The sequence below is a fragment of the Dermacentor andersoni genome, chromosome 3 (genome assembly GCF_023375885.2).
Source record: "Dermacentor andersoni chromosome 3, qqDerAnde1_hic_scaffold, whole genome shotgun sequence".
Taxonomy (NCBI): domain Eukaryota; kingdom Metazoa; phylum Arthropoda; class Arachnida; order Ixodida; family Ixodidae; genus Dermacentor; species Dermacentor andersoni.
Genome location: NC_092816.1, coordinates 215,263,240 through 215,285,737, shown reverse-complemented (window position 1 = coordinate 215,285,737; position 22,498 = coordinate 215,263,240). Strand labels below are relative to the sequence as shown.

General features: G+C 47.6%; 1 protein-coding gene across 1 annotated transcript in view; it reads left to right on the top strand.

The window, feature by feature from the left end:
- The window catches only part of LOC126535853 (receptor expression-enhancing protein 5-like), a 182,022-nt gene that overhangs the window by 53,637 nt on the left and 105,887 nt on the right, over positions 1–22,498 (top strand). The window contains exon 3 of the mRNA XM_055073120.2: positions 3,174–3,312. Within this exon, the coding sequence (XP_054929095.2) occupies positions 3,174–3,312 (139 nt within the window). The remainder of the gene's footprint in view (positions 1–3,173; positions 3,313–22,498) is intronic.

Genomic DNA, 22,498 nt, shown 5'->3' with positions numbered 1-22,498 from the left:
GCGCGACAGGCAGGGGAAGTGGTAGGAGCCCGCAAGCTTTTGACCTATAGCCGAGGGCTAATGGCGAAAAGGCGTCAATTCCGAAATAACCATTTTGCTTTTGTTCGGTCATATCATGCATAATCACTGTGTACACGTGATATCAGATGGGGAGCTATCGTGGTTTTCGTGACGTGGCGTGACAGATAGGTGAAGGGGGGGGGGTCCAAAAAAGTTTTTGACCAATCGCGGAGGACTGATTGCAGAATTGGAATAGAAATGTTTGGAATAGTTTTACGTTATTGCGCCCCAGTGTTGGGGTTCTTTTTGAGCCTGCATGGCAACTACGACAGCTATAACGGTAATCCCAACAAGATGTCATCGGCCTCTCATTTTCCGAGGCGCCTGCTGACTGACTTGCCACCGGAATTGCATTGATCCCAGTGGCTGCGATTTTACAAGGTGCACCCGAGTGCAATATTGCCAAGCGTAATGCAGCTCGGAAGCATGCGGCATCAAAGCGAGGATGACGCAGCACTGGCAAATCCGTTGCTACACGCTCTTTGTGGAAGGTAACTGAAAACGTGAAAGTGACTGATTTGTGGCAGTTTCTTCGTAGCGACCAACGCGGGTTGGCAAGAACATCGTATATGGCAATTTCGCCGAGTGTGGTATATTTGTTCGTGCACCCTTATTGCGGCGCCACCGCGGCAGCGGTAATCGCAGCCGCGTGTGCCGCCTGCGATAACCTGCGCCAGTTGCAAATTGCGCTGCATGGCTGCCACTGTATCCTGTACTGGCTCTCTGATTGAGTGTCGTGATGTCATGCATAGCTAAATTTGTTAAGAAAAACGAAAGCATTGCGAAAAGGGCTTCTGATTGATGACAAAACACGATGAGGAGTTGTTCACGTTCTAAATAAACATTTTTTTCTGGTGATTGGCGATTTTAACGATTTGAAATCAGAATTAACGGTAGCGCGCAGATACCCCTGCAATGCATATGCAGTTTTGCTAATTCGTGATGGTGTTCTTGATCAGCCACACCGACTGCATTTTGGGTGAATGAATAACGCGCACAGAGTAATAGGAAGGGCCGTTTTTTTTAACGTGAGTTTTGGGTTGTCTGGCGTTGTGCTGAGCCTCCTTTCCGGAAATTTCTCGCAATACGTTACGGTGCGATGAGCTGCGCATTGTGTACCCATATATGGCGCAGCGGTGATTCAATTTCGCTGCTAAGCACGAGGTCACGGGATGAAATCTCGGCAGCGGTTACCTCAATCGGAGGGGGGGGGGATGCAAGAACGCCCTCGTGCCGTGCAGTGGGTGCACGTTAAAGACCACCAGTGAGTCCAAATTTCCAGAAAAGTCCCTCACTACAGCGAGCCTCATGTTCAGATAGTAGTTTTCGCACGTAAATCAGCAGAATTTTATTTTTGCTACATGCCTTATTATAGCAGGTCTGGGCTTAAGGGGAACGTGCTCTTATCGTAGATGTATATGACAACCACGACGTTTACGTATTATTCATAACACCAATGTCGGTAATATGGCAGTGTGAAACCAGACAGCACTCCTAACTAATACTGCAGTCAAATAAGTACTCCGCTTTGTTGTTTGTTTAAAACGTTGCACAGTGACATAACCGTTAACTTGCCGTACGTTTATGATTTTTCGCCCATAGGACTGACCTGACACAAAATTTTCTGAAACATTGTTGTTGAACAAAATGACACAAGGGGCCCTATAACGTAACACTCTTCCAATATGTTTTTATTTTCCAAGCTCCTTGCGTCAAATTTATGTAACTGCCAACATAAGCATTGGGCGGTGACCCGTGGCATTGCCCCGTTTATAGGAGGTCGCTTTTGTTTGCTTTCCAAACGAAAGCATTGCCTGTATTGAGCGGTTTTTCTTATCTAATTGGCTGACAAGAGCCGAGGAGCACGCACAAGTGAAAAGGGTTTTGATGGGGCCAAGCCAATGCAACTAAAATAGATAACCAGATGAAGAAGTATGTGCCGGCGTCTGCAATAGGTCCGCTTTCCCTTACTTAGCTTATGGTGGCTTGTATAAAATCGCGGCTGCCTGCAGGGGACAGTTCAAGATGCCGCTAAAACGGATCCTCAGCAAAGAACATTTGGCAGAGTGATGTCATATGCATGCCGAAAGAGCTCAATAACGTTATACTGCCACGACACAAGTTTATCTATACGCAAAAAAAGAAAAAATAAACTCTCCGGCAGGTGCGAGTGGCCAGAGCCTTATTAAAGCACACCGTAGAGTGCAGGCGACACTACGCAAGTGGTGAAACGTGAAATGAGCACTTCTGTGCCCGTCGCGGTAGCATTGCGGCTATGACATTGCTCGATGTCGCGGGTTTGATCCCGACCGCCGCATTCGTATTTCAATGGTGACGAAATAAAGAATGATTCAGCACTTAGATTCAGTAATGCGTTAAAGTACGCCATGGTGTCAAAATCAGTCCGGAGTCCGCCACCACGGCGTGCCCCATAATCCCATTGTGGTTTTGACACGTACTGCCCCATAATTCAAATAAAGTTTGATATTTGTGCCACGACGTGATGTGGTATGCGAGTTGATGGCAGTGGTCAGCCCACACCGAGGTCATGAAACATGGTGCACAACAACGCCTCAAGCAAACACCTCTCCGTGTGTGTTCTGTGACACGCAGACAAACATCAGCGGTGCACATAAGGTAATGTTTAACATCAACTCACCACTGTTGTCTTAGTGTAAACGCTTAAGAAATGAAACATTCGCCGTCTACATTACCGTTAAAGATCGTCAATCAAAGGAAACATCACAGAAAGCTTCATAGAAATATATTTCTACAGTGCGTGGGATACGCATAATTTCTTTAGACGGACCTGGGTTTCAATTTTCGCGTTGTCACGAAGTGCGAAACAGAGCTTTACGTGAAAAAAATATACAATGGTGATCATCGCAATTAAGTACAGGACCTAACGAAGCATAAGTAGGGCGTAGGATCAAGAGTTTGTCAAACAATAATTCAACCGTGCTTAAGTATATAACTTGGCGCACTTACATGAAATAAACACAAATGCTTTTGTCCTGCGTGTATTTGTTGCACCGGAAAGTTCGACAGGTAGTGCATGTGTTGAGTTAGCCTTTAGTAGGTGACATAAATATTGTTTTTGTTTTTATCGACAGCCTTAGAGCCATGGACAGACAATCTGTCGACCTCCAGCAGAAGTGGCTGGGATATTGGATGCTGTACGCCTTCGTCAACAGCTTTGAATGGATCTTTGCCAGAGTTCAAAAGAAGATAAAACGAATCTATATCCTCAAGGTAAGTAATACCAAACACAGCTGCTCAACAAATAGGAGGAGGCAACTACTACCCAGTTCATGATATTCATTATGGTTCCCATGGCACTCGCTGCTCGCGTGACGTTACCTTTCCCCCAACGTGTGAGGGAAACTCTGTCCGCGGTTAACGCGGCTTATGGGTTCCATTAAGATATTATAAAGCGAAATAAGGTGCCCACATTGCCACAAGCAGAAAGAAATACGCCTATGCAAACTTTTACTCAGAAACATTCATTCTCATAAGTAAAGATGTTCCGTAGAACTGGGATGTTTTCTTACTACATAGATTCCTTGCGAGAAAGCGAGATTTCAAAGTAATTAGGTTTTATTTCCAATGACGCGAAAATGGGGACTTAACCTAGCGTGCGGTTCAGCGAGTCAGCCTAGCGCGGCTTACCACGGTAGCATAACACTTGTTGCCCCGCTTGAAATTGGAGGCAATTTGCTTGGGGTAGGGTAAGAGGCACATCTTTATTACAGCTTAAAGGGACAGACAACGCCTCAGAACATGTATCCTGAACATGTATCCTGTATCCGATATAGCCCTGCTGATGGAATGACTCCCTATCGTAGTGGCTAAATCGAGCCGTGCTTTTCTCATTAAACGTCGATTTATATTTTGAATTCATTACTAAAAGTCGCGACAAATGACCTTTGGTGCCCCACGCAGCAAAAACATGAAGCTGTATAAGAGGCCCATCATGTGACCTTCTACTAGTGTACGCGGTTGCTGGTCTCTTTATTAGCATTCTAATGCTATATACTTTTGGTTATTATATGTTTTTCCTGACTTACAATGTGCAGATAAGTCTTCGTTTGTAGTGAGCAGAAGAGTAGCGCGGCCTTCACCTTCATTTTCGATCGGTTGTATCGGCTCGTCTGTCGACAGAAGAATGACGACGGGGGCCAGCCAGCAATGACGCAGGTGTTCGGGAAAAACGTAGCACAAATATAAGAAGTGTCTGTACAACAACGCGTACTTATTGTACCAGCTTTTTAGTTTAAAAATGACTGAAAAGATCAGAATGTAAGTGGTTAACCACAGTTAACGCTCATTCCTGTGAAATCAGAAAGATGGGCGGCTTTCGCAATTTGCGAGGCGGGCTATCGACATAACTCTCACTGCTCAGCGTTGCTGGACTAGGGACTCTTACTTTTTCGGAGGCTAAGCAGATGAAAAAATTATGCTTACTAAATATCTACGCTCTTTTGGAAGTAACCGCTGCAGGGTTGAACAATAACGAGCCTTCGCGTACCGCCATAAAAACTTCATCCTTAAAGGTTGGTTTAACTGTTCTTTTGATTTTTCACCCACCGTGGTTGCTCAGTGGCTATGGTGTTGGGTTGCTGAGCACGAGGTCACGGGATCGAATCCCGACCACGGCGGCCACATTTCGACGGGGACGAAATGCGAAAACACCCGTGTACTTAGATTTAGGTGCACGTTAAAGATCCCCAGGTGGTCGAAATTCCCGGAGTCCTCCACTCCTTTAAGTTCCCTGGAATATGTCATGATTGAGGTGATTCCTAACCGGGTGAACAAGAAAAGCGTGTTTATTCTGAACGTGTATAGTGCCCCGAGGGACAGGGTGCAGAGATTCAAGCTGCTTCTGCAGAAGGCTTCTAAGCTTGCCGGGGACCATCCGCTGATCGTGGCTGGGGATTTTAATGCTCCGTATCATGTGTGGGGTTACAAGCATGACACAGTAAAAGGGAGAGACCTTTGGCAGAACGCTGCGGAGTTTGACCTTACGCTGGTCACTGACCCTGCCTTTCCGACACGTATAGGGACGTCGACTTGTAGGGATACTACCCCTGACCTCTGCTTTGTAAAGAACGCAGCCAAGCCTAGTTGGTACAATCTAGCCGAAGACCTAGGTAGTGATCATTATATTAACCAAGTTGTTTTTGAGGTTGAGGGTAGGCGCCCTAGAGCGTTAAGGTTTATAGACTGGGATAAGTTTCGGATGATCCGGGAGGAGAGAGGAGAAAGGGGGAAGGAATTCGAAGGCCTGTACCGGCCGTCCCTGGAGGATTGGGTCACCCAGGTGAGGGAGGATGTAAAGGAGGCTACGAAGGAGATCACTACGGATTTGGAGGTGGATAGTATTGATAGCAGGCTGGCCCATCTGATTGAAGCCAAGCGGTCTATGTTGGCTAGGTGGAAGGGGCAGAGGCTTAATCGCAGACTGCGTAAAAAGATTTCCGAGCTGAATAAGCTGATTGAGGAGCACTGTAATCTTTTGTCTAGGCAACAGTGGGATGAGGTATGCAACTCGGTGGACGAGCAGGTGCGCAACGGGAGGTCGTGGGGCTTGCTTAAGCATTTGCTGAACGACTCCAATACGAGGGTTAGTCAGGGGCACGTCCTTGCTAGAGCTGTACACGAAGCAGTGGGGTCTGCCTCGGAGGAAGAGCTGGTTGAAAAGCTGGCCAACAAATACCTTCCTGTTGCGGACCCGGATGCTTTTCTGACGGAGCAGGCCTACACGGGAGAGGACAACTTTTCCCTAGATGAGGAATTTTCTGTGGAAGAGGTACGCACGGTTTTGCATAACCTTAAGAGCAAGTCGGCTCCCGGAGCGGACGGGATTTCGAACAAGCTTTTGAAAAATCTGGACGATAGGTCAATCAACTACCTTACCGGGGAGGTTAACGCTATGTGGAGAGACGGGGTGGTTCCGGAGCACTGGAAGACAGCTCTCACGGTGCTGATTCCCAAGGCTGGCAAAGTCCCGGGCATAGATAACTTAAGGCCTATTTCGCTCACTTCGTGTGTGGGCAAGGTAGCCGAGCATGCGGTGCTTAATTGGCTTACAAGGTACCTTGAGGAGAACCAGGTCTACCCCCACACTACGATTGGTTTTAGGGCCGGGCTGTCGACTCAAGACGCAAAGAAGCTCATCAAGCATCAGGTCATTGATGGAGATGGAAGGGGCGTTAAGGCCATCCTAGGGCTGGACCTGGAGAAGGCTTTTGACAACGTTCGGCACTCTTATATTCTTAAGTCCATTTCGGATCTTGGCCTCGGCGCGCGCTTTCATGACTATGTCAGGTCCTTCCTGTCAGGTAGGAAGGCTACATTGAAGGTTGCGGAGCTGGAGTCAAAGATGTTCAATCTTGGAGACAGGGGCACTCCTCAAGGGGCCGTCATCTCGCCCACATTGTTCAATCTGGCCATGGTCGGATTGACCAAGAAGCTCTTGGAGATTGAGGGGATTAGGCACACCATGTATGCAGATGACGTGACCATATGGTGTCCCGGTGGTAGTGAGGGCTATATCGAAAGTGTTCTGCAGGAGGCAGTAGATGTAATTGAGAATTATTTGGACCCGACGGGGTTAAGGTGCTCCCCCTCCAAGTCGGAGCTGTTGCTGTACAGTCCCACTAGAAGGAGACACAAGCCAAGGGGATGGATCCCCGTGGACCAGCTGAGCATTCAGCTCCGTACATGAAATGGCGATGTCATACCTAGTGTTGATAAGATCAGGGTTCTGGGGATGATTATTGAATCGAACGGCGCCAACACGCTGACGATCCAGAAGATCATTGCCAAGACAGAAAATGCGGTACGCCTAGTGAAGAGCGTGACGAACAGGCAGACGGGGTTCAAGGAGGATAGTCTCATTAGACTTACGCACGCATTTGCATTGTGTCACTTTACTTATGTGGCGGCCATGCACAAGTGGAAACCATCGGAGAAGGACAAGCTTGACACGCAAATTAGGAAGATCACGAAGAAAGTGTTGGGAGTGCCAATGTGCACCAGCACCGACCGACTTCTCCAGCTGGGAATTCATAATACCTTGGATGAGATAGCTGAGGCTCAGGAGAGGACGCAGATGGTGCGTCTCTCTACGGCTAGCACGGGTCGGCAGATTCTGAGAGAGTTAGGTGTTCCTCAGGAGAAGATTTCGCAGCTTCATGTCGGTATTCCCATGAAGGTCCGTAATCGGTATCACGTCAAGCCTGTTCCCAGGAATATGCATCCGGAGCGAAATGTTGGTAGAAGAAAGGCCAGGGGAGCTGTCGGCCTGCTATCATGCTGATAACGCGCATGCCGTTCGTTACTGGAAAGTACCGGGCATCACCGCATCAAGGCAGATGACGAATATCGTTGTGTGGCAGAAGGGGCACTCCAATGGGTGTAAACTGTTCTTGGAGTGTAGCAAGAGCTTGGCGACGCAACCCACCGCCCCGTTCCAAAGCGGACGCTCATAACGTACATCCATCCAATAAAGTCAGTCATGACCATTCTTTATCTATTAGGGGAATGGAAACGCAGCGCCGCGGTACGGCTGTTCATCGCAGGTGCTTCACTAGGCTTTTAAGGCCCCTGGTCTACCAAATATAAACGACACACTAGTCATAGATACGCGAGCAACAGCTGTAGCTGCAAAAGGGCGGTACATTATTTTAGGGTCGGTAGTGACGCAGTACAGTGAAAATGTACCAGTTTATCTTTGTGGGCGAAGCCTCTGCGAGCCACTGCGACGAAGTGCGTGCTTCCCAGCGACACAATTCATCGCTTGTCATCGCTTGCCCAGTGAAGGTGCCTCTGAGCGTATGTACGCAGTATTTGAGTGTGTTGTGCACTCCGAGGTGCTTGCGGATTACCTCTGCTGGAGCCAACGGCGATCTCAGATGGATATCGTGACGACATCGCAGCAATGGCATTTTGGCAGATCATGGCTCTTGTGTGCAGTTATGAAAGGAGACTTCGAATGGAGGAAGGTGTTGGAAATGTTGAGTGCGCAGTGCTTGTGATAAAAAAGTGTCATCGCACTGGGTCTACAAAAGCGAGCGATTCTCGGACGCTGATCCTGTTTGCGACACTCTGGCTCCGATTCATCACCGATGACAGAGCAGCCATCTCAAAAGACTGCTGCGATACGCACTCATCAGCATCGTGGTCCCCCTCGCTGCATCGACGCCTTGCAAGCAGCTACAGTGACGTGCCGATAATTATTTACTGTGCGCTACGTCGCCACAATGCCGGCAATGAAACCCTGTTGTGGGGCCATTTCAGCCCGAGAAGATATATGCATAAGCAAGCGACAGTCAACGCTTTGTTTTTGATTGTGGTGCTCAGTACATCCCTGATGGCAGTCCGTTGTGCGTGTTTTGTGTCGGCGGTCGAGATTGTTAATGCCTCTCAGCTCGGCACCGCGTCGCTGTTGCCGAAAAATAGTTGGACGTGGCCCAACCGTGGTGGGTGCTCGCACAAGGGTTACACGCCTCGCGCGGGGCGTGACCTCTGGTTTTGATTGACAGGTGAACTCGTGCTAAACTCGTACATCGTGAAACCCCCTCCGAGTTCAACTCGGGAACATGGCGGCGGCAGCAGCAGCCTGTGTCATTGCATCGAGCTGCAGCAAACGTCAGTACGACCGTCTGGACCCGTTGACGTACATGACCGACGTAGAGTTTCAGCGTCGTTTTAACCTGTGGAAGACATCAGTGCGCTGGCTGTGTGACGAGCTAGGCGAAGACTCTCGTCTGCGGAGACAGCGTGGCGGACTTCATTCGCTGAACGTCAAAGAGCAAGTCCTCGGCGCCCTCCGTTTCTACGGGACTGGGAGTCTTCAGGGAAGCGTCGGCGCCGAGTATTACATTGGACGTCATCCAAGTACTGTGAGGCGCTGTGTCGGAAATGTATCTGACGCGCTTATAGATGCGGCAGTGCGTAAGCGGTAGCTAGCTTTCCCGAAGACTGCTGCTGAGCGGGCATATATAAAGGAATGCTTCCTAATTCGTGGGAACATTACGAGCGTAGTTGGGTGTGTCGATGGAACGCACGTAGGAATTAAGGCGACTTCAATGTCAGTGTTACTGTGATTAGCATTGAAGCAATGTCTAGACACGCCATATTGCCAAATGTGTCACTTCTGTGTAGCCGACTTAAATTTTGTTTTACCGACATCTCACATGCGGCTGCCTATTGTACTGACTTTTTTGCTGGGTTCCTGACTTTTTGGCGATTGTTCTATTTGTCTGTCAGGGCGCCTTCGAAATGGCTCACTTTCTTGGGAAAGGTGTTAATTAAGCATATATAGATAAATGGATATCACAAATTGCGTGAAGCACCCTATGAATGCTAATCTCATGAAGAACTTGGGGTTCTTCATTGGTGAACTTACTTAGTATGAACCATGCTGAATTTTTGTCATGCGTCATCTATCGGCCGCACTATGAAACAGCGAGGCATTGCACAATTCGTTGCAGCGCAAGATGCGGACATTCCGCCAAGCCGGTTGTGCCGATGCATTTGTGGCGAAATGAAAATGCATTGAGAATCTTTGCGTGCTGGCTTGCATGAAGGAAATAGTTCAGGGTGTTTGCTCTGTTCACTGTTGATGCATGTGCCAGAGGTTCAGTGTTTTTTTGGGGGGGGGGAGGGAGGGGCAGCGTTATTGTGGATAGACAAGTCATATATTTTCGTCTTATAATGGGGATCTAATTCTTAAGCAATAAAACGATGCACATCCAATGCTCTGCAGAACTCGGTGTGCGTGAAGATGTCATGAACTACCAAGGCAAAATTACATATCGGGATAAGTGTGGTGCAGATGTCAATGAAAAGTGGGTCTTTAACCCGCCATGGTAAAAAAGAAAATTGCAGAGCGAGTATACCTTTTGTGCAGCTTTAGAGCAATGATTACACAAAACGTGATATGCTCAAATTTGTAAAAGCTTGCCGCAATGCCAAAGCAGGATGAGCGACAGGCAGCATATTTTGGCATTGAACATGGCTTGTAACTGCTATTTTGTAAGCCTCGCTGTCACGTCCTCCCCTGTGGCACTCCCTTTGCTGAAACATGGCACTGTCTTTCCATTGATGTCGTGATGGTGATGGTAACGGCAACAGTAAGGCTGATTAATGCTGGCCCCCTTGATTCCTGTGAGTTTAGTCGTAAAGAATATGGCACGTGCATACACCTGTGCTGTAAATTTAACGCTTGTGGTGATTTCTTGTAGAGCTAATTTGTGTTGGCACATTTCAAAGGTGTGTGCCATTGTGGCCTAATAACTAGAGCATTGGTGAGGTTGAAGACTGGTTGTATTGGTATAGAAGCTTGAAGTTGAATAGCACAACAATTCGACGGGACACAAAGAAGATAAATACACACAGCAGAACGCTCTGCTGTGTTTGTTACTCTTCTTTGTGTGCCGTCCAATTGTTGCGCGATCCAACTTCAAATGGAGCATTGGGCTTCTTTGTTGCGAGACCGAGGAAGTTTGAGCTATTCGACAGCATGCCACTGCCTTGCCACACAATTATGGATGTCTGAAGGTTCGCAAACAAAGCTTTGCTTTCTAATCCACCTGCTCATGTAATACAAGCATTGATTGAAAGAACCTTCATAGAAAAATAATGGTGAAATGAATGGCCTTTGAAAAGTGTAATTTGTATATTGACACTGTTGATACGATAGGCGCCACACTGTACTCAACAATAGTACTGGACAGAGCTGTTTGTTTCCTATGTGAAGCACAAGCTTCTATTACATGCTGTGCAGATAACCAAGCTCAGTTTGTTTTGGCGTGGTACACAACATTCACTGTAATATGTTTTTCATTCTAAAGAAGTGCCAAACACCACCTCTTTTTCAAGGATGTCATGGGAATATTTGGCGAGACCTTTTTACAGCCGCTCATAATGGAAGTGTGGCCAGTGAGCTTTGCTTGGATGCGTTTATAGATTTTTCATCCTGATCATTGTGTGCTATCAAGTTGCTAAAGTCTATGCAACCGGTGCAAGGTATTACGTGATTCTATAGTAGAATACAACTTTAGGAGGCCGCGGAATCTGCACTTCAAAGGCAGGTGAACACAAGCCTGCACCAATGGGCACGCACTCAGGACTGACGTCGGGCCGCCGGACGCACTATACCCGCTCGTTGGAGAGGAGCTATTTCTTCAAACGTGGAGGCAATCAGCTGCTGCGCTTTGATCACCAGGGCGATGCCTCTCCTGTCTTCTCAAGTTGTATACGACTATAGAGGATGGTGCTTTTCGTACAACAGAAAAGGACAAAGTGTGCGATTATTTGGCCTATGAAACGGACACATCACAAGTGAGCTATACAAGGGTTCAAGCTGTGTGAAAATAAGTACATGCAAATATATGACATTCTTAAAGAATATGTGGTATCGAACATGCATGTAATGGCACGTTTCAATCAGGTTGTGTTGCATTCATATGCACAGTCTATAGGTGATAGCATTATTAAAGGGAAGCTGAAAGGTTTTCAAGAAAAAATGAGTGAACATCTGTGCATAATGGTTTTCAACCCTCCGAATTCGAATATCGTATCGAAATTGAGCGAAAGAAAGCGCAAATATATTTTATTTCGACGAAAAGTGCAGCAGCGGACACGCCCAGCTCGCGCGTGTCGTTTCCGCCTGTGATTGGTTGAGCGCCTCGTGACGTCAACACTAGTAACCGACCGCTGCCGCTACACATGAAGCGTGGTGCCAGGTAGTTTGGTGCTGTTTTTCTGAGACGGTAATGGAAAATTTAGAGACTGCGTTTTTATGAGGAGTTCGGCGTTACTCCCTACATGTGCGAGGCGATTGCGAAGAGCCGGCCTCTCGAAGAAGCAAACGATGCTGGTGCGAGCAGTGCTTTCGACGCGAACGAAAGCAAAGTCTTGGGATCTCCTCGTGTTGGAAATGCTCTTTGGTGAGTATGTTTTTTGCAAAGCGATCTAGTGATCTCGCCGATCTTTCGCCGATATAGTGAGCTCGTTTCCGGTCAAACAACTGTAGTGTTGTGTTCCTGCATGCCTCCTCGTGGAACGTAAGCGGGGATGCGATCGTCGGCATTTGTGCGCTGTCCAAAGCTGTCGGCAATCTACTAAGACGGTTTAAACGCGTGAAAAGCTTCCCGGTTCATGCAGTACGTGTAGTGACCTTCATCTGTTGACTACCACGTTGACTACCACTCACGTTGATTACCACTCACGTTGAATACCACGCACGTTGACTACCACTCTACATACACGCAGACGCACCAACAAAGGAATGCAGGGTCGATCGAAGCAGATTACGATGGCGCGCACGCAGAAACAAGCGCGGTCAGGCACGGTCGCGGACGCTGCGAAAGAACGAAACACTAGAGTTGACGTCACAACACCGCGGTTTCCGGTCTCCGCTCGCATTGTCAGCGTCAGCTGCAGCGCGCGGCATTCGACGGGGGGCGGAGCTACAGCGCAATTTCAACCGACGATTACGTCGCTCCTAATTGAAAAAAAAACCCAAATTTTACCTACATGGTTTATAAGGTTCCCGCATCCGTATATGAGCGTCTTATTGAATTCGACAGACTCTTCAGCTTCCTTTTAAGCTGTTGCTGTGTTTCCTGTCTTTTCATTGTGAATTACAAACATCGTTCATCTTGTCCGCCGCGGTTGCTCAGTGGCTATGGTGTTGGGCTGCTGAGCACGAGGTCGCGGGATTGAATCCGGGCCACGGTGACCGATTTCGATGGGGGAGAAATGCGAAAACACCCGTGTACTTAGATTTAGGTGCACGTTAACGAACCCCGGGTGGTCAAAATTTCCGTAGTCCTCCACTACAGTGTGCCTCATAATCAGAAACTGGTTTTGGCAGGTAAAACCCCATAATTTAAAAAAAATTATTAATCTTGTGGCTAATCAACACGCACTGTATTCTTGCACATAGAAAGAACAAAACAGCACAATGACGTGTATGCTGCATTAGTGTATTTTTCATTTATATGGTCCAAAAATGGCACAGGTTGTCTTACGTTTTTGCCCATTTTGAAGAGACACCAAATGCATGTTACAAGTGTCCTAATACGCACAGCACAATGTTTACTGCAATAATTTTATTGCCAAAGCAATACTGCTGGCACTTTCGGCCCATCGGTGGTCGTGACGCCTCATTACACAGCTGCGCGTCACGTGACCGTGTGACGTCACGCCAGACCGAGAGACGGGGCCCCAGCTCGCGGTATCGACGGTGGAGGCGAAGCCTTGCAAGCCGCTGCTGCGGCGCTACCGAGGGAGGGCGCTCGCTGGTGTGACGTCACGCCAGACCGAGAGACGGGGCCCCAGCTCGCGGCATCGAAGGTGGAGGCGAAGCCTTGCGCGCCGCTGCTGCGGCGCTACCGAGAGAGGGCGCTCGCTGGTGTGACATCATGCTAGGAGGATAAATGGGGCTACAGCACGGCTCCTGGCAGTGGTCGGCACGCTGCCTTGCGCTATGTCGGATGATGTATAGCCATAAGTTTAACAAAGGGCAACCATGTCCACACCATCAGCCGAACCAAGACGCAGCCAAAGGTATTGCTTTCGCAATCTTTTAGGCTTATCCAAGCTAAGCCTTCAGCCAATTTTTATTCATGTTCTTGAATAATAAACAAAATAATAAACTGAAAGCTCCTTTATAAGGTGTCTTCTGGGGCTCGACTGGAGAGGAGTGAGGGCGCCGATATGCTGTTGCAGGGCAGCCCTCTGGATCTCTGCCACACTCTCAAGAGCACGTGCCTGGTGCTCGCCTGCTGCCACCAGGTGGTTGAGTGCCTCGAGCAGCGCAATGTTTTGCTGCAAAAGGAAGTGGACTGTTGCAATGAACCGATCGTATATAAACCATTATTTACAAAGAAAAATTCTCGTTGCACTATTGGTATTAAACTCCCTTAACTGTGGAAGCCTTAATTGTAGTATGCATAATAAAACAATGTGTCAAGACAAAGTTGCTTTAATTTTCATAACTGGGGTTGTCTTTTTCAGAGCAAATTCTCATGTTGATTAGCGTGCCAGCAGCTGAGGTGTCCCCGCACCTTCACGAGTGTCTACTCTCAGCACCACACACCTATTTTTGCTCACTTCCAAACAAATGCCTTTCCCTACTACCCCGTCTTTTGCGAGCTGATTGCATTCTATGCCTGCAAACATCATATTTTTGTCCCATTACACAATTTTCTACCATCCTCGGCTGCATTTCTCTCTCCTTGACATCCATTCTGTCACGCTTATATAATCACATGTCCTGACTTGGCAACAAGTGATTGAAGATAAGCATGGCCTGCCCGCCGACTCCACTTTTTTTGTTAATCTGACTAGCATATCACTTGCCACGGTTAACTACGCCATTGTCTTCCTCTATAATGCTATCTCCAGCAGTTTTTGTTACTTCGCTTTCGCACAGTCCTCGACTTCTCAAGTTTCTTTGTTAACCTCCAAGTTTATGTCCCATATTGCATAACTGGTAGAATTCAATGATTCTAAACATTTTTCAATGATATTGGTAACGTGGCTATCACGATTCGGTAATGCCTTCCATATACTGTTCAGCCCATGAAATTTTTGTATAAGTTTCCGCTTTATATCGGTACCTGCTATTGATATTTCATCTGGCTAAAGATATTCTTCCATAGATTCTGCTGGCTGAATGCCACTCGTGAATTTCTGTTTTCTCACCAAGTTAGTGAAGGTTACCTTTATCTTTTCCATATTATTCAAACTTCCAATATTCACTCTAGGTCCGCCTAAGTGTGGTCCGCCTAAGTGAATAGCACCTGGGTGATTTTGTGTCTTCGCCTAACCCCTTTTTTATTGCTATTCCACTTTGCTAGTGGTGAAATAATATAGCTGCACAGTCTCGACATTTCCCAGGGTATGGTGCTTCTTGTGCTTTATGATGTACAGCGTTTATGACTGTATGTGTATCTAATTAATCGAAATGCCTTTTTGCTATAAATGAAGCCATGTAAAAATTTCTTGTGCTCTGCAGACTTTTCAATTACCTGATTGATGACACAAATGTGGTCCATTATAGAAAGCTGATACCTGGAGGCTGTGTCTGTCTGGGTTGGTTTGAATGAAGTGTTGGGCTGACTTTCTTGGAAATCACCTTGGTGAATGTTTTGCACAATATTGAATTGCCCTAATTGTCTTTCAGTGCGTACATCTCAATCTTTCCTGTGCCAAGTTTCTTCTCGCAGATTATATGCTGCTTGAATTCATTACTGTTTCCTTACTCCTTCCAATGGTGTAGTTTGATTATCCCTAATAATCTTTCTGTCCATCAGCTCTGCCAGCTTCGTGAGTTCTGTTTTAATTCTGAGGCTACACGGCTTCATGTTCATTTATCACATGCTTTGTTACTTCAGAAAAGTTGTCTACTTCTTGCTCTGGTGCCTTAAATCCTCCTTAAATATTATATTCGTAGTATTGTGATGTTCTATTTATTAAATCAACTTCAGCGTCATCTCACTCTTTCCATATTTCTGTTCTATGTATAGGTGCGCAATTATTTGGGAAGAGAACGATATAATCTGCTCTCTCCCTGACTGTATATAAGTTGATTTGTTTTTCCGTTGACTAATTTTGCTCGTCTCTTCAAAATTAATAGGAATGCGGGACCTATAATTACTGCCATTTACCCTACATAACATTTCCACATCTTGTACTATGCGACATAAGCGTATGTAATGAAAGATATTTCATTTTTTTTGTTTTCCTGCTGGTACTTCTCAAGGTATACTTCATGTTAATGCAATTCTAGAAGAACGTATTCGTTATTCAGTCTATTCCTTTCAAATTCTGCCAATCGCCCCGCTACACAGTCACCAATTGCCTGTTCCGCCTCCTTTGGATAGTAAAGACATTGATGTTCATTTGCAAGCACAACAAATAGGCTTGCATTACTTGCCCCATACGTCAGGTTGCCCAAAGTGATGCGTTTCTAGATTCTGAACATTCTCTGCATTACTATATGTGAAATTCCTGTTACCCTAGTAAACGTTACACGTGAATAAACCGATAAGTTAACAGCAAAAGAGCAATGAAGGCTAACACAAGGCCTCTTTCAGAAATAACCATGAAGCCCCCAAGCTGTATGAAGGCCTTGTCTTATGTCGTCAAAGCCAAGCACTTTGTGTGGTTTCAGAATGGTTTGCAATTAAAGCGTATACATGCATGTGCTGTGTCAGCCCGCAGACCCTCCACTGCCTCGGCCAGCCTCTTCTGGTCTTCCGCAATTATCTGAATTATCTGCCCTACGAGGTGTCTGCAATCCTTGTGGCATTGTGTTTGTGTGGGGCACTGTGGTGTATAATGAGGAGAAAAACGAAAAAGGAATTTAAACAACACAGTGTGACATGTTACACGCATCATTGTGCTAGCTCGTAAAAAGAAAAATGGAAAGCTGTAGTTGAATAAGTAATATCTAATTGCACAAAAGTGCCAATGACACACCCGAAATTGACTGCTGCAGTGGGATTACTGGAAGGTCCAACTGGCTGGTCGAGGGCTACGACTCCTGTAGAACGATGGTGAAAGAAACAGATAAGTTGCCTAAATAAAATCATCCAAACAAACCCTTTTATAGTATGACAATGCTAAACCGTACTTTATTTTATGCAGTTTAGTGCAAGCTCTACAGTTGTGCGCTAATGGAGCTTTCTGCACTCCTTAGATGGCGTTAGCTGTAGTCGAATGGAAATGCCAGATTTTATACAGTCTATGGATTGCGCTTTCACGATAGAGATTAAACAAATACAATTAAGCTGCATACGCAGTATCTCCCTCACCGGTTTGGTGTCTTTTTGCAACAGTGAAGGCACTAAGCCAACGGCTGACTCACGGCCAGTCAACGAAAGAACCCTCCCTCCGAGCCCAAGTAGCTTTCCACCCCCTGTGCCTCTGACATTGAGGGAAAAACGTGTTTAAGAAGGAGGTACGCAGAAAATATCCAATTGAGAAAGTTACTCGCTAATATAACTCGTCAATGGTTTACAGAAACGTATTTAAAATGAGAAAATACTACTAAAAGCCACTGTGACATCACGGCCCTGCAGCTCTAAGTTGATCAACATTTAATGAATTAACGAATAAGGCGACATGTCATTGTGAGCATAACGCAGACCGACAACAGCAGCGGCTCTTTCCTCAAGTAACTATAATACCAGTGCAACTTACCTGGCAGCTTCCGACCCAAGGACTGCATCCCGCCTGATTTGTGCGACAAGCTCTGACCAATACCGCCGCCAATTTGTCGCACTCTTCTTTGCGGGACCACGTTAGTTTAGAAGCTCCGCCAGCTGGGCCCACAATTTTTCATGATCATGGCCCGTGAAGCACCCGGACAATTCGCTTCTCGGCCTGGCTAGGCCGGGATGCCTCTCCAAGAAGGCTACTAACTCTTCTTTTTGCAGAGCAGACGCATGACGCCCCGACCTAGCCTTTTTTGCTGCAGATGGCGCGAGTTCGCTTTCCGCCATGTTTCTGGCTATGGCATATGGGCATATGCCTACTTGGGGGAATGGCATGGCTTCGAAGCTCCGGCAAACGCGATTACTTAAATTTTTGCGGGCGTACGTGCATGTAAAAGCACGAACGCTCAGTGGTTCTCAATGCGTTTTTTAAACTGCTGGACATTCAGTTCGTTACTGCGAAAGTGACTGAATCCGTACACTATTATTGAGCTAAATATTAAACAGTAGAAATATAGAAACAGTAGAAAAAGTTGCTCAGTGTTTCATTCACTGTGTTGGTTGCGAGATCCATCGTCGGCGCCACCTCCTTGTCGCATCGTAGCTATATAGGCTGTCTTCCTTTTGCACACACTATGTAATATTCGTGACGCTCGCAGTCACGCAGAGCGGAGGAACTCAGCGTACTCCGAAACAGCACCGGGCAAGTTGTTTCGTCAGCATTACGCCACGGACAGTAGGCGCGCGTTGCGATCTGTAAAATCGCCGAAGGTATTGGCGGTCTTACAGGGTGCACGGAAAGATTGCTCACGGAGGAGCAGAACTATCCAAGAAATAGTGGCCATCGTCGAGCCTCATCACTACGTCGCGCACCGCAAGCTCGTTGTACGAGTTTGTGTACACTGGGCCTCTCCGATGCTTAGTCGCCATGCTTGCTCCGTGAATGGATTTGATGACGCCACCACAGCGTTCCCTCGTGGTATAATGCGAAGCGTACTAAGTTACAAATTAGTCTAATACGCATTCAGTGTACATCTTTTAAGCTTTAAAATGATTCTAAACCACGTTGAACTAACTAAATGTACTAAATGTATTTGTTTTATGACTTGCTTCTGCATGCAATACACTCGGTGGAACGACAAACAAGTGAAAGAAGGCACGACCATGCACCGACGGTATGCTCACGTGAGCCCCAGTTTGTCGACCGCCCAGAAGGCAATGCCGAAGGAATGATAGCCACCCAGAGGGAATCTAGATAGACCAATGAAACTGGAGGCTTGTCGTATCATTAACTCTGTCTCGGTACAATTTGTGCTTTCATCCTGGGGTGTCGCCAGAGCTCGTCAAGATCCGCATTTTCGCCAAACTTGGCGAATCGTGCATTGCACCCCAGGTCACCGATACTATGTTAGAAAATAGTTGTCAGCTCATTACGAGCAAGATTTCCGCCACAAGATTACATGCACACTCGAAAAACGCTTGTTTATGTCTCACATCAGTCAGAAAAACCGCGACTCGTTCAAGACTTCTCACTGCGTGATGATTGGATGTTTTCCGCCTCTCCCCAGTTGCATGTGCACACAGATCGCAGAGGTGACTGGAAGCAAGCGCTGACAAACTATCGTTTGCAAATTTTCAGCATTTGATTCATAATTGTAAATTGTTGTGCTCTTTATGCTGAATGCATGAACATCATGTATATTGTTATGGAAGGATGAACAAAGAGAGGAAGAAGACGCTGGCTGCCGCGGGTTGTTGGTGGACAGCCATCTTGACTACTCCGACTCATTTTGTATATATACTGTAAATATAATCTTCCCTACTCCCAACATCCGCGTAACATATTGGTGAGAGGTGCGGGGTACCGCGGCTGGAAACGGAGCTCCGCAATGGACGTCGCATCACCGTCCGCACAATGAATGACGGTGAGCACTCGGGATTAACGTCGTTGCCCCCTCCTACGTCACCGTCGCATGCTACGTCACTGTCACCTTCGGTTGTCGTTGTGGAACCCAAGGATTCTGGAACTTTCTGCGGGACCGATGGCGCCGACGTTGAAGAGTGGGTGGCCATGTACGAACGCGTGAGTGGAATCAACAGATGGGACCCTACGCTTAGGCTAGCTAACCTGTTGTTCTACCTAAGATGCGCGGCAAAGGTGTGGTACTAAAACCACGAAGAGGAGCTAACGAGCTGGGACCAATGCTACGAGAAATTGCAAGAGTTATTTGGAAAGCCAGCCGGCCGTAAAATTGCCGCAAAGCAGGAACTAGCCTCGTGTGCTCAATCCCCCGCGGAGTCCTGGATATTTCGTACATCCAGGACGTGCTGGCACTTTGTCGTAAGGCTGATCACAACATTACAGAATCTGAGAAGGTCGGCCACGTGCTTAAAGGCATTGTTGACGAAGCCTTTAATCTGTTCATGTGCAAAAGCTGCTCTACAGTTGATGCAGTCATTAAAAAGTGCCCACAATTCGAGCAGGCCAAAAGCCGACGCGTCTTGCAACTATTCGACAGACTTCCCAAACCTGCCGCAACGTCTACGTGTGAAGATCAACCCGAACAGCAGCATGCGTCGCCATCACAGGACGTGGTGCCAATCGTTAGACGTGAACTGGATGCAATGGCTCCCGCAGATTTCTGTTCGCGTAGCCCTGATGCTACCACATTTCCAGTTCTCCTCGTACAAGCCATCGTTCGCCAGGAACTTGAAAACATTGGTTTACATTCTGTGTGTGCTGTCGCCAATCCCAGAGCTAACGAACGCCCTTCTACTATTTTCGCTCCACCCCAACGCTTCTCTCCGCGTTATCACAAGCCGACTGAGTCGAGAACTGCGGATGACCGGCCGATATGTTTCACCTCCCTCCCATGGGTCATGTTGCCCGATATTGTCGCAACTCGTGGCCCCTAACACCTCGCATGCCGACCAACCTCAGCCGTTTTGATGGGAATGCCCGCAATGTTTCGACGTCGAGTCTAGCAGCGCCGACAACTCTGCTAGAAACACATGGTACAGCCGCTCACCATCGTCGCGCGGACACCAGTCTCGTTCTCCATAAGCACGTCGTCCATCTTCCCGTTCACCGTAGCCACGTCGCCTTTCGTCCCCTGTGGCTTTTGGCCGCACCCTTCCGGAAAACTAGGAAATGCAGCCTTCGTAGGTGGTGCTGCATTGCCGACTACTGCAGCAAATCCTCTGTCTGTGCCCACAAGGAGAAGTGTAATTTACGTCAAAATAGACGGCGTACCTGTACAAGGACTCGTCGGCACTGGAGCTCACGTATCTGTGACGAGTCCTAGCCTACGTAGACGTTTAAAAAAAGGTCCTCACCCCAGCAGCTCCCCGCGTGCTTCGTGTAGCGGACGGCGGCGTGCTGGTTGTTCTTGCAATGTGTACTCCGCGTTTAAGTATAGCCGGCCGCCCTACTTCTGTTCTATTTGCTGTGATCGGCAACTGCCCTCACGACGTTATCCTTGGACTAGACTTTTTATCCATTCATTCTGCTCTCATCGACAGCGCGACCGGCGTTCTTCACTTGGAACTGCCTCAAGTCGCCGATGCTGCGAGCATCGCCCCACCGCACTTGCGCTCGCTTCACAATGTGTGTCTGTCACCCGAGGCAGTCACTTACGTCACTTTGACCGCGCAGCCACAGGTTCCTGACGGTGAATATGTGCTTCGACCCATCATCGATGTGCTTTTGAACCGGAGCGTTGCTGTTCCGCATACGCTCGTCACGGTTACTAATAACGACGTCGTTCTACCACTTCTGAGTTTCATCCTGTCCCCTCAAATGATTCCGGACGGCATGTTCTCGGCCAGTGTTTCTAGTGGTTCCGAATTTGACATTGAGGGTCTGAATGCCGAGAGTGGTATATCCGCGGCAATTGCAGCTTAGAGCTCTGGTTCCTTAGCGGATGACTTCGCGAAAATGATTGACCTGAACTCACGAATGCACATGCCAGGGACATACGTCTGCTCCTTGAATCGCACAGTGATATCTTTGATTTCGGCGACAGACCTTCAGGCCAAACATCTATTGTTCAGCGCCGTATAAACACTGGAGACACGAATCCTATTCGTCTGCGTCCCTGTCATGTATAGAATTCTGAAAGTCGAGTCACCAATCAGAAGTGGACAAAATGCCTCACAAAGGGGTCATTGAGCCATCAGCCAGTCCTTGGGCTTCGCCTGTCGTCCTTGTGAAACAGAATGATGGTACCTGGCATTTTCGCGTCGATTATCGGCACCTAAAGAAGATCACGCGAAAAGACGTCTACCCCCAACCATGCATCGATGACGCCTCGGACTGGTTGCATGGAGCTTAATACTTCTCGTCCATCGATCTTCGATCCGGCTGCTGGAAGATTTCAGTTGATGTAATGAACCGCGAGGAGACGGCATTCATCACGCCGGATGGCTTATATCAGTTAAAAGTCATGCCCTTTGGCCTATGAAATGCTCCTGCGACATTTGAACGTATGATGGACTCTCTTCTGCGATTCCCACAAATGGACCACATGTCTCTGTTACCTTGACGACTTTATTGTTTTTTCTCCCAGGTTCGGCAGCCACCTTACTGGACTCACTGCCATTCTTGCAGTCCTCCGAAAAACCGGCCTCCAACTGAACTCCACGAAGTGTCAATTCGGGTGCCGTCAGATTATCATGTCGGGACACCTCGTTAACGCATCTGGTGTCCAACTAGATGGGGAAAAAGTTCGCGTCGTATGCAGTTTCCCTATGCCACGTTGTGATTCTGACGTGCGCTGCTTCGTCGGCCTGTGTTCTCACTTTCGCCGTTTCATCAAAAACTTCGCCGAAGTTGCTCGGCCTTTGACAGATCTTCTAAAGAGAACACACAATTCTCATAAGGCCCGGAGCAGGCTCACACGTTCGCCGCTCTCATCGGGTTTCTTACCACGCCCCCCATACTTGCCCACTTTGATCCAACTGCACCGAAGGAAGTCCACCTGACGCAAGCGGCCATGGCATCGGTGCTGTTCTTGCCCAACAATAGAATGGTACCGAGTGCGTGGTAGCTTACACCAACCGCCTACTCTCACCTGCCGAGAAAAATTGCTCCGTCACCGAGCGGGAGTGCTTGGCTTTAGTTTGGGCTGTGGTCATGTTCCGGCCATATTTGCATGGTCGCACGTTTTCGGTCGTCACAGACCATCACGCACTCTGCTGGC